The 13,306-nt window shown below is 38.6% G+C and overlaps 1 protein-coding gene across 1 annotated transcript; it reads right to left on the bottom strand.

Moving 5' to 3' along the window:
* Positions 1 to 305: 305 nt before the first annotated feature.
* Positions 306 to 10,821, bottom strand: LOC146365008 (ADP-ribosylation factor-like protein 8A). The gene is made up of 7 exons (XM_084917380.1): positions 10,396 to 10,821; positions 9,027 to 9,107; positions 8,504 to 8,577; positions 7,567 to 7,660; positions 7,149 to 7,216; positions 6,753 to 6,823; positions 306 to 5,161 (listed from the first exon to the last, which is right to left on the bottom strand). The coding sequence occupies exons 1-7, from the start codon at positions 10,516 to 10,518 to the stop codon at positions 5,109 to 5,111; spliced, it is 564 nt and encodes a 187-aa protein (XP_084773506.1). The 5' UTR covers positions 10,519 to 10,821; the 3' UTR covers positions 306 to 5,108.
* Between the last annotated feature and the right edge of the window lie 2,485 nt (positions 10,822 to 13,306).

Raw genomic sequence — 13,306 nt, 5'->3', positions numbered from 1 at the left:
TTTGTTTATAGTCTGAAGCTCTCAGTCAACTGTGTAGTAAAAGTTTTTTAATTTTACAGTTACGCCGTACTTTGTACCTGTTTAGGCTAATAAATATTTACAAAATAAAGAGAAAAGTAATGCTTCCCTTAAAGCTCGATATTTAATTACCTTAGCTCAGACAATGTCTGATTGCACTGTGAGCAAACTCAAGGCAGACCTAGAGGATTACTTATTCTATGGATACTTATTTATAGTTGGATCTTTCTATCTATCTATCTACAAACAAATATAATAAAATCTGGTTAAAAAAAATAAGTAATGTATCACTTTTCGCCATAGTTTTTAATTAGTATCATACACAAGCATGTTTCTATTAAAACACATTATATCAACTTAATTAACCAATAATGTACAAACAGGTTCAAAATGACAGGCTGTCTCACTGTGATCATCCTGCATGTGCAAACTCTGACACACAAAACAACAGAATCAGCAGCATGAGCACAAAGAATGAATCCAGTCAGCATCAGAGCAGAGACGCTTCGGGTTTTGTTCTTTAGAGTTGGCTTCACTTAAAACCAAAACCTTAGGGCATCGCTGAATTTTAGTTTACTTTGTTTTGGTACGTTTCTCTTTCTTGAAGGTTACAATGTTAACTCTTAAAGTGGTTGTAGTGGTGTGAAAGCTGTTTCACTTATAATAAATCAATAAGTTACAAAAAAATGTAAAATTATAAACCTGATGAAAAGGATTTGCAGTACTGGGTGCACACGTAATGAAAAATTGAGAGTATCTGCAGAAATTTTTGAAAGATTAACAAAAAGCTTGGTTTGAAAAGTGCAACACTGTTACTATTTACATGTTTTAGGGTGTGGATTTTTCAGGTTTTTGCTGCTGATTTATGCAAAAATCTTGACAACTTTCTGAACGTAAGCGCACAGGATGACCATGAAACATTTTACAACACATCCTGCACAATTGTTTTGCACATACAGGATCACTGGTCTTCACTAGATTATCTGCCATATATAAAAAACAAAAAAGCAAAAATCAGGTCAAACTTTCTATCCCAGTGACCATATTCCAGTGTATTCACCTGTAGGAAAAGCACTGCAAGCTTTGTGTGATTCTCCTCAGTCATAAAAACACAATATTTAAGCACATGTCAATACTTTATTGCACTGTTTTACCTTCATCTCCCCTTGTGCACTTGCATTACTTTTCTGACGGTAATACTCAAGTTGACACACTGGATTAAGGCCATTTTATGGTAAAGTTACACCAGAATATGCATTTACATCATCAGGTCCCACAGATATATAATTCCTGTCCTTAGCATGCAAACAGAAGAGGCCAGAGCCAATCAGAGCAGACCTGCAGGGGGATTTCAAGTTTCACACATTCAGAATAACAAGGACAAAAAAGAACCAACAGCTGTTGTTGAATGGTGCTGATCTGCCTTAATGGACTCTTGGCAGGCTGGTAAACTAGTCAAAGTGGCTGGTGAATGTCAGAGTTTACAAGCCGAGGTGGAACTGAAACGATGAATCTCCACTGTTCAGGTATTGACTGTCCATTTTCCCAAATAAAAAGTAAAAGACGGAGAGACTCTACTGTAAATTCCCCTCTGCAGATAAGTCTGTCTGATGGCTCCAATAACTAAACCGAAAAAAAGAAGACAAGACTTTGCTGGCTTGATAGATCTTGAGTGGACAAAGTCAGAAACTGTTGTCTGGTTCAGAAAACACCAGAACCTGAAACCTGGAGCAGCTGGAGAGCAAACAGAGCTTTCTGAGGCTGAGGGAGATTCAGTTTTCTCTTTTCTAGCGCTGGTTGTGCTTACTATTGGTTGGTTATGAAAATGCTGCACCTACTGGGGCTGCCAGCTCACGAACACAGCTCCTTCAGATCGCTGGCTCTGGGCGGTTGTTAAGAAATAAGCAGCTTTTCACTGTCGGGATAAAGAAGGCCAAACTGCAGATTTAGCGATACCACTGGTAATAATATCTGTATAAATTTAACCTCACATTCTTTTTGCACGGAGTTGCTTGGATTTCAACTTGAAAGGGCTGCACTGTCTCAAGCCTCCAGTGCGGAGCGCTTAGCTAATTTTCTCAGGGCTTTTGAACAGAGTTGCTAAAAACTAGAGTTCAGTCTTTTTTGGCGTGGGAGCATGTATCTTGCACCCTCTGACATTCAATCTCGATTTCCTGAGTCGGCATTTTTAAGAGTTCAGTGTCATACGTCTACCAAGCAAACCTCTCGGAAGCATACATGATCTGTGATCTGTGGAGTTCCTTGGAAGCACAATCTTTTAGTGTTGGAACTTCCATTCAAGAGATTTTCAGCTGGGCCAACAGCATTCTTAACAATCACCATTTAAGGTGATATTTAAGACTGTAAATTGAATATTTTGAATTAAAACTGATGTTTGGACGAATCAAGCACTTTTAAGAGAACCACTTGACCTCCTGTGACTGCACTGCTACAAGAGGTGTTGAGATTAGTTTGTGTTGTTGGTTGTTAGCAGGGTATCTAAAAAAGGTTTGGCTGGATTTCCAAGAAAATGTTAGCAAAGTGGGCTGTTTGAATCCTGTTTTTTTTCCCCCAATTTCAACAATATTTAACGATCTATATGTTTGTGTCACAGGAACACAGGCTTTACCTAAAATCTTAAGGCAGACTAACCGTATTTGTCGCGACAGTGTAAAGCAGTCTGACCACATTTAAGCAAAGCAACCAAATTACAGAACAAACACGTAATGCTTCTTCCTTTTCCTGTCTGATTGGCTGCTGCCAGGACCAGGATGTCATGTGATCCAACAGGAGTTGACCAAAATGAAATCCAAATGAGACAAACAGGTGACGTGCATGCCTAGACAATATTAATGTTAAGGGTGTTCCAGTGCTACGTTATGGAAACCATTTTGGGAGAGAGACCTTCCAACCACCTTCTGTGACCTGACATAATTATATGATAACTTGTTGTCAACACTGTGCCTCGACACCTAAAGGTTCAACATTAGCCAAGTCCAGCTAACTGAGCACCAACATATAAATATAAATTATACAAATAAGAGTAAAGTGATATCTGTGTAGCATCATTTTGATACCAGCAACACCCAAAATAAAGTCCTTGTTTGTTGTTTTCAATATATATACAAACGTTTGCTTTAGAGAGTTTATGTAGACGTTCACGGCTCCTAAGTGTCAAAAGAAATGTGTGCATTTATGTGTGCATGATTTGTAGGAAACGCATCCATTTCAAGACTTAATATGCAAAACTATGACCAAAAAGACAAATATATAACTATGCAAGTACATGTGAAAGACTCATTTCCAAAACGTGTAATCCAAACTTGGAAATAAAGAGTAAACTGAATTTTTAACTTTCTTAACCATGTCCTGATTTTAGTTCATTTGTATAATGACTTAATTCTAATTATGAACACGATATTAAAAAAGTGAACAGGAATATTGTTTTGATTTTAAAATAATAAAAACTGGCAATTATGTCCAGTTTCAGGTGAAAACTTTAGTTCTTTCCAATTTCAGTTCAATTCTGTTTATGTTCATTCGATGGAATTTGATCATTTTCAGACCTTTCTGTGTACAAAATGACAAATAATTTTTAATCCATATTTGCAGTCAGATGAACAAATATGGGAGATACTTATGATGCCATCTTGTGGTGATTACAAATAACACGGTGTCAAATCTGATGTGAGGTATTAATAAGGTGAATAAATATGTGTATAAAAACTTGTAAATTGATCAACTTCAAAATAAAAATCTGATACGTGAGGGTTTCTCCAAGTCAAGCAAGCTACACGGTTTCATTTTGGCCAACATGATGTGATAGCTGCATGTAATCACATGACCCCCGCTGTCCAATCAGCAGACATTTCAGAGCAGTAAACACTAGTCTAGTTAGACAACCATATTCGACTTATGAAGTAAAAAAAAAAAAAAAAAAACGACAATAAAAAAAAAAAGAAGCAAAAAAACAAATAGAAAATAAAAAGCTTATTACAGAGATATGAACATAAACACTTCTTCAGTTAAAGTACCATTTCCTTAAGTCTGGACAGATCAGGTTATGTCACAATAAGAAGATTATTAACATTATTCTCATTATTAATATCTTACAAAAAACAAAATTAACAGTGCAATAAAAAGGTATTTAACCCCTCGCTCCGCAAGAGAGAGAGAGGGAGACGAGGGGCGGGGCTTGGTGACAAGGAAGGACAGAACGAAGGTAACATCCAAAAGAAAAGAAAGGGAACAGAGAGGGAATACAGTGGAGGAGAAGCAGTTTGCAACAGACGAAGGAGGAAGAAGAGGAGGTTCTCAGGATTATACGAAGGATGGAAGATATGGAGGTAGAACGGGAAAATGGGAGAAAGACGAGAAGAAATAAATGATTTGTGGTGATGGCATTTGGAGGGGGCTGAAAAGGCTCATGGGAAATCTTTAGGAAAGATGCACACAACAGCCGCTCATTAACCAGCTAATAATGCTTAACACGTGTCTTTATGGCCATTAATCAAAAATAACAGCTTCTCCTGATCATTAAGACTAAAACTGGCTGAAAAACATTTGATCGTTTAAAATCAGGTAATGATGGCGGCTGTTGTGCGAATCTGTAAAGATGCACAGATACCACTTTTACCATGCAATCATGCACAGTACTTACAGGTTTTCATGTGTCTGCCTTCATACATGAACAATACAGGTCGGTACTCTACATAATGCTTCTTTGAATAATGCTTTGAAGAACCAGAAATGGACCATCTAGATCCTTCTGCAGATGCAGGCAAGCAGCCCAAAGTTTGCTTATTGAAACAAAATGGTTGTTTGTTTGGGCCATTTTGGGCTTGTGCTGATTTTGGCTGCATCAGTGCACACGGGGAAATTCTGTAGCCATGGCTTTGCTTTGGTTTCTTATGTGTTCAACCTGCTATGATACTTCATCAAAAAACAAAGAGGTATCAGTGCATCCAAAGGTGTAGAGGGATCAGGTAACTGGGGTTAGGCGGTATTAAGAGGGGTAGATGACAGAGAGGATAGCTGGGGGGTATTGGGGTAGGTGGGCTTGGCCTGTACTGTTGGGAATGTGTCATTTCTCAGGAACTCCTCTTAGTCCTGGAGTGTTGGATCAACCACTGAAGAGTGATGTCTGCAGAGAGAGATGTGACGTCAGCATTGCATAGAGGCGTGTGAACAGAAATCAGAGAAGAAAAAAAAGTAAAGAGCAACTTTCAGTTTTAGCTCTTGGCTTGAAGCTCGTTTCTTTAACATGTTTTTATATGTGTAAACACTAATTGAAAACCGTGTACGTTTCAGGCTGGCCATGATGTAAGCTCAGACTGTCGATGGCTCAGCTCTTCTAAGCTGACACATCTCATATACAGAGTGAGCTGGTTAAGCTGCTTCAGCCGGCCCACAGCTGCTCATCTGCAAGCCACTTTACATCCCCAGTTCCTCCATTCAGGCCGTTGGCAGAAAGGGTGTGGATGTCCCATAAATGAGCCATACTGGTAAAAATAAATGACTGTGGATGGGACCATCAATCTTCTTTTGATTATAATGGTGTTTAATCTGAAGTTAAAGGGGGCAAACTTTGTACTGAATATGGTAATGTGCAAATATATATTATATTTGATTATAATATATTGGAGTCTTTGAACGCCTACAGCCTGAAGTCACCAGTGCTCTCTGAGTGCTGTTCACCAGTTTTCCTGTCTTGTCACTGATGTCATTGTTGCACAGTCGCTTTCTTCCTACATGTGTTTTCTTTTGTTGTTCTGACTCCACCTTAGCCTGATAAACACAGACTCATCATCAACTGCTATATCATTTACAAAACGAGTAAGAAATAATTGGTTTCATGATACTTCTCAGCACTTGATGTTTCGTAGTTAATAACTGAGATGTAAAAACTTGTGTCAGACATATTACAGGGATGCTAATGGGACTGTGAGAAATAAGGTCCCCAATGTGCTTTCATAAGAAGTCAAAGCTTTCTTTTTCTCACATTCACACAGTTGAGATGGGCTCCAGTGGCCCCGCGACCCTGAACTGGATAAACGTGAGAGAAGGGATTGATGGATGGATAAAATAAATATGAAGATTTATAATTAATATATTATATTCATTAATACTGACAGTTTTTCTATTTTTTTTTTGGTAATAATTGTCTATACAAACTCTTTCATAGTGCTTTTTTTCAACAGCCCGACAGCACTATGAAAGTAACTGCAACATCCTTTGATGTCCACATAAATTTTTGTTAAATGATGAATGAAATTTACTCGTTCATTTAAAGTGACAAAATCAAAACATTTTTTAACAACTTACCATCACGAGCTATTGTTTCTGTGGTTTACGCAGACATAGCACGTGTGTTAATGGAAACCAAAGTTAAGGATCTGCTATCTGTGTTCTGAACAAACCTCTTGTCTCTGTGGTCTCATTAATGTTTCTCAGGGATTTTACTGCGTCCAGCAGAGACAAAAGTTATCAGCCAAACACGCGTACACGTGTTTGTGCAATTTAACAGACACTGAGTGTTTTGCTGGTTGACTTTTAGGTTTATGCTGGTTTTAACTTATTTGCCAGAAACTTCAATTTGGCATGGAAATGTAATGATGTGTTTGTTTTGTTTCCACAAAATAACAATACTGTTCTGAACATAACTTTAGGGCTAATGCACAAAGAACATACATTTTTTTTAAATTTATGAGCATGTGTGTGTGTTTGTGTTGTACCAATGTTGTCTTTCTCTTTGCAGGAGATGGAGTAGCAGCAGATCTCTCTGTCCTGGATTGCCGACAGGTTCCTGATAAGAAACAAACACACACAAGGTCAAAGAAAAATGTACTCCATTCAGAAGGATTTTGAATTTAACTTCGTTTTTCGAGCTAGAATTCATCAAATATTGATGTATGAAAGTGTACAGAAATAGAAAAAAATATGTGACGTCAAAAGGTTGTTTTGCCTTGAGAAAAAAATGTTTGCTCACTGGATGTTTTTTAGGCATTCAGTGAAAAAGTTAATTTTGGACACTGAGTGTGATGATACTACAGCCAATGCACCAAACGACTCCACAGGGGAACATCAGGTCTGAGTCAGAAGTGAGACTCAGTGTGTTGGCGTGGACTTACATCCTCTCTATGAGCTCCTTCTCATCCAAAGCTCCTGGTAGGTCTCTCTTATTCCCCAGAACCAAAACCTGGAGACGCAGGTGGAACAAAAATCAGCTGAACATATTGCAATATTTAGCTTTACTTGTTAAATGGCAGCTGTAAACAGCAGACTACCTGCATAAATAAGGAAAAGGCCTAAGCTTTATCTTCAAGTCAAACAGTTAACTCTGGTTATTTCTTAAATGTGCTCTCCCCTCATTTCCTCTAGTGGCTTGATAACTGCTCTTCTGTCTGTTTAGCTTCTGCTAGGTTCAGCTGGTTCCCATTTCATGTTGTGCATCAATGTCATGTGTCACTATCAGCTTTGTGTTTGTGTAAGTCGGGCTCAGTGGGAAAGCTCGGCTCTGCTTGGGTCAGTTGGGTTTGTTGTTCTTACAGGAATCCCCTGCAGCTGCGGTTTGTCCAGCAGGTTGTGGAGTTCATTCTTGGAGGCTTCAATCTTCTCTGGGTCTGCTGCATCCACCATGTAACTGCAACAGGAAAAAACAAAAAGCAAGACAAAATTAAGTGGGAAGGTCGAGGGCTGAAAAATAGTCAACACAATATTGGGAGAAAAATTCTTGTTCCTCTAAGGTCCACTAGAGGAAAATCAAGGTCCAGAAAGAATAATTAGGGGCTTCAACTGATTCCAATGTCTGAAATGAGCCTCTTGACCATGTTTTGTTGTTTGTGCCTATAGCAGCCCTTAATGAAATTATTTGACATATATCATGACTTGATGTGAAGTTAAGCGTCTAAAAATCTGTTCAGCAGTAATTCTATTATTTCAATGATCTGCTAATAATACGGGACAGCGGGCATCTCGGGTATCTTTGTGTTAAATGTGACAGTTTATGTATTGCTTGCATTAGCTGTTAACTAAGAACTCCATCGTCTCATCTAAACACGGTCACTAAAACACTCCAAAATGACAAAGGACTAATTGCTAAGACTGTCCATGGTTAATATACAGTATATGGAAAACCTGTGTAGAAAGTCATCAACTTATCAGGTTGATGAAAATGTTTGGGAGCCTTTCAGTATCACTGTTACTGCATCTCAGCTGCATTTGCAAACCAACGCTGGTGCTTCTTGTTACATAAATCTGACCCACATTCACTGCAGCGCTCCTGTCACATCTCAACAACACAACTGGGTTAATATGAGAAGCCTGCATTTCTAAAGATCAGTTTCAAGGGTTTTTCTAACATGTGTTCATTAATCTGACCACTCATACCCACAGCAGTTTTACAGCTCAGGGCTTGCACTTTTTCTTTTTACATTTAGGAGGTTCTATAGTCAGGAATATCTCAGTTAATGAAACCAGGACTTACACGATAGCGCTGACTCCTCGACAGTAACGCTCCCACATGCTCCTGAACCGAGGCTGACCGCCGATATCCCACAGCTACAAACACAAGGAAGAAGAAACTAAGTGAGAACTACAAATTCAACATAAACTACAAATTAAAAGGCAAAAGCAATAATATTGATAAAAAGGTAAAAATAATGCCAATATTATTATTTTTGTTAAAATTGCTGTTTTTAAAAGGGTTACTGGAATAGCTGAGACACATATAGTGTATAATGCTAAGTACCAGAATGATTGCTATGATTTATAAATTGAGGACCCCCCCCCCCCCCAACAGAAACAACAAAAATCCCCAGCTGTTTTGTAAAATCTTTTTTAATGTAAATTATTTTTGGCATTGTAAACCACAGATTACCTTAAATATCTCATTTAATCCCTTATAATTCTAAATACATGTTTTATGGATTATTGTTTCAAATTAATTTGAAAAAGAAAAAAGAATCCACAAAGCACACATGACAAAGGCAGCAAACGGAGCTACCGACCTTGATGGTGACGTTGCCTTTAGTGATCTTCCTCATGTTGAATCCGACTGTGGGAATCATGTCTTCACTGAACTGACCAGACTGAAAAACACAAAGAAACGCACAGTTATACAAAGACTATATCATAAAAGGTGCAGAGAGTAACTCTGACATCATCCACTGGCTGGTAAAGTTCATTTGGAAAGTTTAGCTACTCACTTTGTGTGAATCAACCGTTCAGATAACCACAATATAACTAAGACTTTTGGAAAAGACAAAAACAATATTGAGTTCTCACTAAAATAAAACATACAGGAAGTAAAGTGTTACTTTTGTATTTTAACACTTACTTTGAACCTATATATATGAAAAATAAGGATATCCACAGCTCAGAGCCAGCTACAGCAGCATGGCCATTATAAAGTTTAATCATTTTTGTTGTTATGAAAACACCATTGAAGCTTGATTTTTGTTTTGATATGTTTTCAGTTATAGTTTCGTAGAAAGAAAATCTGAATCTGCAAAATATCGGCAGGTCACAGAAAAGTCTGAAATCGTGAAGGCCAAAAAGTTGGCTTCCAAAAAGTTGACCCCCCCCACAAACAAACAAACATAGCTAACACTAAACCTAAACAAAAACTACAGTGAAACTACATAGAACATCTATAAATTGTAAATATAAACTTAACAGAACATTGTTCTCCTAGTTTTTTTAAGGGAAAGACGAGCATTTATGGGAAAAAAAGCATATTTTATAAAGCATCTTCAGACTCAAAGATAATAGAAGTGAAAACCTGTGCAGATCTAATATCGGTCACACAGAAAACTGATGGTGAATCAATAAAAGAATATGAGCCATAAGAATAATCAATAATGGTGTCAAAATCAATAAAAGACAACCAAGGAAACCTCACTGAGTTAAGGACAATATATGTTAGTGGGTCACTCAATCATTAACTATGTTACTGGGCAGCACAGGAGGCTTATGAGGTATGACATGAGCTGGGCAGGGTCGGGTCGGGTTGGGCGGGGGGGGCGCCCATCATCACTAGACATGAAAGTCTCAACAGCGGCCCTGATAACAGGACTAAGCATGACAGTCCAGTCCCAAAGGGTGGCCTTCACTTCTGTCCAAAGCCCACCGGTGCAAATGTAAAAGCAGTTGTCATAAATTATCGCTCGATCATGGGCTTCATGCGAAGCCTTAGCAGCTTCTATCACCGGGGGGGCATGAAGTCGGGCTGCAGCTCTGTGCAGAAACTGATTTAACAGCCACCTTATCGACTCCTGTTGGAGACACGCTGACCTCACCACTGCAGGACAACAATGGATGCAACCAGATGCTAACTGACAGCTGGCACATCTGCTAGCAGTTAAAAATTAGCCTTACCGCTATCACATTAACGAAGGTCGTCTTCCCCGAGTACTGCAGCCCAACTAGGGTCAGCTCCATCTCCTCCTTCCAGAAGAGCGCCTTGAACCAGTCCAGCAGCTTGTTGATAAGGGCTATCATCTTTGTCTTCTGCTCCTAATGCTAATGCTAGCTGCGACTGATGCTGCTACGTCTTGATGGCTATGCTAGCTTGTTAGCTGGCTGGCTAACGCCCCGACAGTTCTGGTGTTTTGGAGGCTGACAGTCACTATGACAACCGCGGACGGCACCGGGAGAACCAAACACACCGGTAGGCTTAGCATGTACCGGGGCACGGGTTTAATCAATCGGTGTTTTCAGCCTCGGACGTCTGCTGTGGTGTTTACTAGCTACGCCTTTTACTCACGGCTATGTCAAATACGAAAGTAACGCAGCTCATCACATCCGGTGTGGCACCCTTCAAAATAAAACAGTACACAAAAAAACGTATGTTCAAACCTTAAATTAAACAAACGTTTAGCGTGGACACGTATACGTGTATACAAGAAGGTCTCTACAGTAAATAAAATTAAAGCTGTTTTAGTCTACAGTTTTAATTTTCATTAGGTACGTTTAAATTGTTAGTTAACGTGTTGGGGGGGGGGGGGGTGTTATCGGGGCTGCTTCCTGTTTGGGTGGGGCTGATACATGAAGAAGAAAGCAAAGCAAAGAGGAGTCAGACGTATGTATGAGTGAAACACTGCCCTCCTTCGGCTGTTCACGCTAAATAAAATACACCGTTTTTTCTCCTTTTTCTGGTTTAAACTTCATAATAATAGAAGTTTATCATGTTAGAAAAACACACATTCTCATTTTTAAAAAGTTTGCTTTGCTATATAATTATTTAACTTGGAGTACTTTCTTTAAATGAATTCATAAAGGACTGACTCGGGAATGGCACTAGGGCCACCACTAGGGGACACCGTGAGGTGCGTCATTCGTGAAACACATTTGGCAGTAAAGGGAAGTAAATATTGTAATATATTATCAATGACGAGTAACGAGTCATTTCAGATCAAATTTTAAGGCACATCTCTAGAAATGACGTTCTGCAAACCAGATATATGTATTTTGTTGTATATGTTTTTCTTATAGTTTTATGTGCCCTTGTGCCTTTACATTAACTTTCTATGTGTCCTGTCCTGGCCTGCTGACTCTACAGTGGCTGCTAAAAAAAAAGAAGCACATCCTAAGCACATCCTGAGAGTTCTCAGGAAGAAAACCCTGAGTCAAAAGCTGCTGACCTTTTACATCTCCTCTATAAAGAAGACTGTCGGCTGCTCTCTGCCCTCCCAGCAGGGCTTGTACACCTTTGCTGCCTCGCGAAGGCCAAAAATGTTTAGAAGGACCCCTCGCATCCTCGATTTAACCTGTTTCATCTCTTGCCCTCTGGCAGCTGCTACGGGGCCATCTAATTAAGGACAACAGGTTTCAACAAATTTTTTATCTAAGATGTATAACAATGATGGGCCTCAGCAGACATCGATGATCCGTGTCTCTCTCTTCTTCTGACCTACCTCTCTGTCAGCTTCTCTCGTCCATCTCTCTCTCTCATTGCTCTGTGTTAAATCATATAAATATGATTTAATGTGTTTTGTGCAATAACTTTCACAGAATGTACAAGTTATTGCACATTATGTGCGAGGACAGTCACCACTATGAAATAAATGTTTTTGTTTCTGGAATAATTAAAGCTAATATGAAGCACTTACTCACTGTGCATGTCTGCATTATTAGCAATTTTCTTTGCAATATTCACGATAATTGATAATTGATTGTGCAATAAATGCATTATTAGTAACACTTTAAACATTCATCTTTTGCACATTTACTGTTGAAATGATTGTATGTTTCCTTTCTTGCATGTGAAATCGTAGGCTCTTAGTTATAATTCCAGTAATATGAAGCCATTCATCTTAGAGGTCAACATGAACCTGGAATGGACCCGTGATTCAAGTCATAATGTAAAAATGAATTAGTCATAATTTTAATAAAGTGTTTTCTCATTTACAGGCACTGAAAGTAGATGGGATGGGTCATGTTTTGCCTTGATTATGTCAAGTGCAGGACTTAAGGTTTTTAATTAAAATAATTGGACAAATAGTACACGTGGCAGAATCTGAAACCAGAATCACATTTTGTTAAAAGACCATTTTTTCTATAACAGACTTTGAACATTGGTCACGGCACAGATCATTGTTTCCAGGCAAAGCTGCCCCAGTTTCATGTCCATGACACAGAGGACCAGAAACAAGCACCAGCGCCCTGAATGTTTGATCTGCTTTCTGATGATTCACTTTGAACAGCTGGCAGCTGAAGGAATTTTGAATGGACAGCAACACCAACGAAAAATCATTTCTGATGTCAGGGGGTGCGCTTTTTGAACAGAAGAATGTTACATCTTTTAATATTTTTGCTCAAAGGGCTGAAGAAGCATTTTTCTTCAGTATACCACCCTCATCTCTGCACACAAGGGTCCTTACATGTTTACCTGCTGTCCAGATATTTCCATAGGGTGTACTTACTTATTCACAGGACTTTATTGGAAGCTTAAAACATAGAATTAAAATATTTAAACTTTCTGAAAAAATGTAATGTAGAGCTGGTCGGCTGAATGTGTCCTTTAAAAATTGCTGAGTGAAAAAGTATTTATATTCATAATTTATTGATCTGGTTGTTTTATACACATTAGTCTCTAAAGGAGATCAAAAAACAGCAGATTTCAACAAGGCTCAAGAGGTGTTTTTGTTTCATAAATTAACAGAATGGGTCAAATAATAAGAGAGAAACATGGTGATCCAATGATTTCTGATTGTCAAACATGCCCACTGCTGATGTGACAAACTGTCCTGGTCGCATTTCATGAAGAGATCTATGTGATTTGTTTTGA

The sequence above is a fragment of the Perissodus microlepis genome, chromosome 20 (assembly GCF_051167445.1).
Source record: "Perissodus microlepis isolate ML-2025 ecotype Zambia chromosome 20, ASM5116744v1, whole genome shotgun sequence".
In the NCBI taxonomy this organism is placed as follows: Eukaryota; Metazoa; Chordata; class Actinopteri; order Cichliformes; family Cichlidae; genus Perissodus; species Perissodus microlepis.
This window is presented reverse-complemented; position numbering and strand designations above follow the sequence as displayed.

What these genes read in the sequence shown, in the direction of transcription:
- LOC146365008 (XM_084917380.1), bottom strand. Translation starts at nt 10,518, where the DNA reads ATGATAGCCCTTATCAACAAGCTGCTGGACTGGTTCAAGGCGCTCTTC. An exon ending in CGCAGCTGCAGGGGATTCCT is followed by an intron (nt 7,217 to 7,566) that starts GTAAGAACAACA and finishes CTGCGTCTCCAG; the next exon opens with GTTTTGGTTCTGGGGAATAA. An exon ending in AAGGAGCTCATAGAGAGGAT is followed by an intron (nt 6,824 to 7,148) that starts GTAAGTCCACGC and finishes GTTTCTTATCAG; the next exon opens with GAACCTGTCGGCAATCCAGG.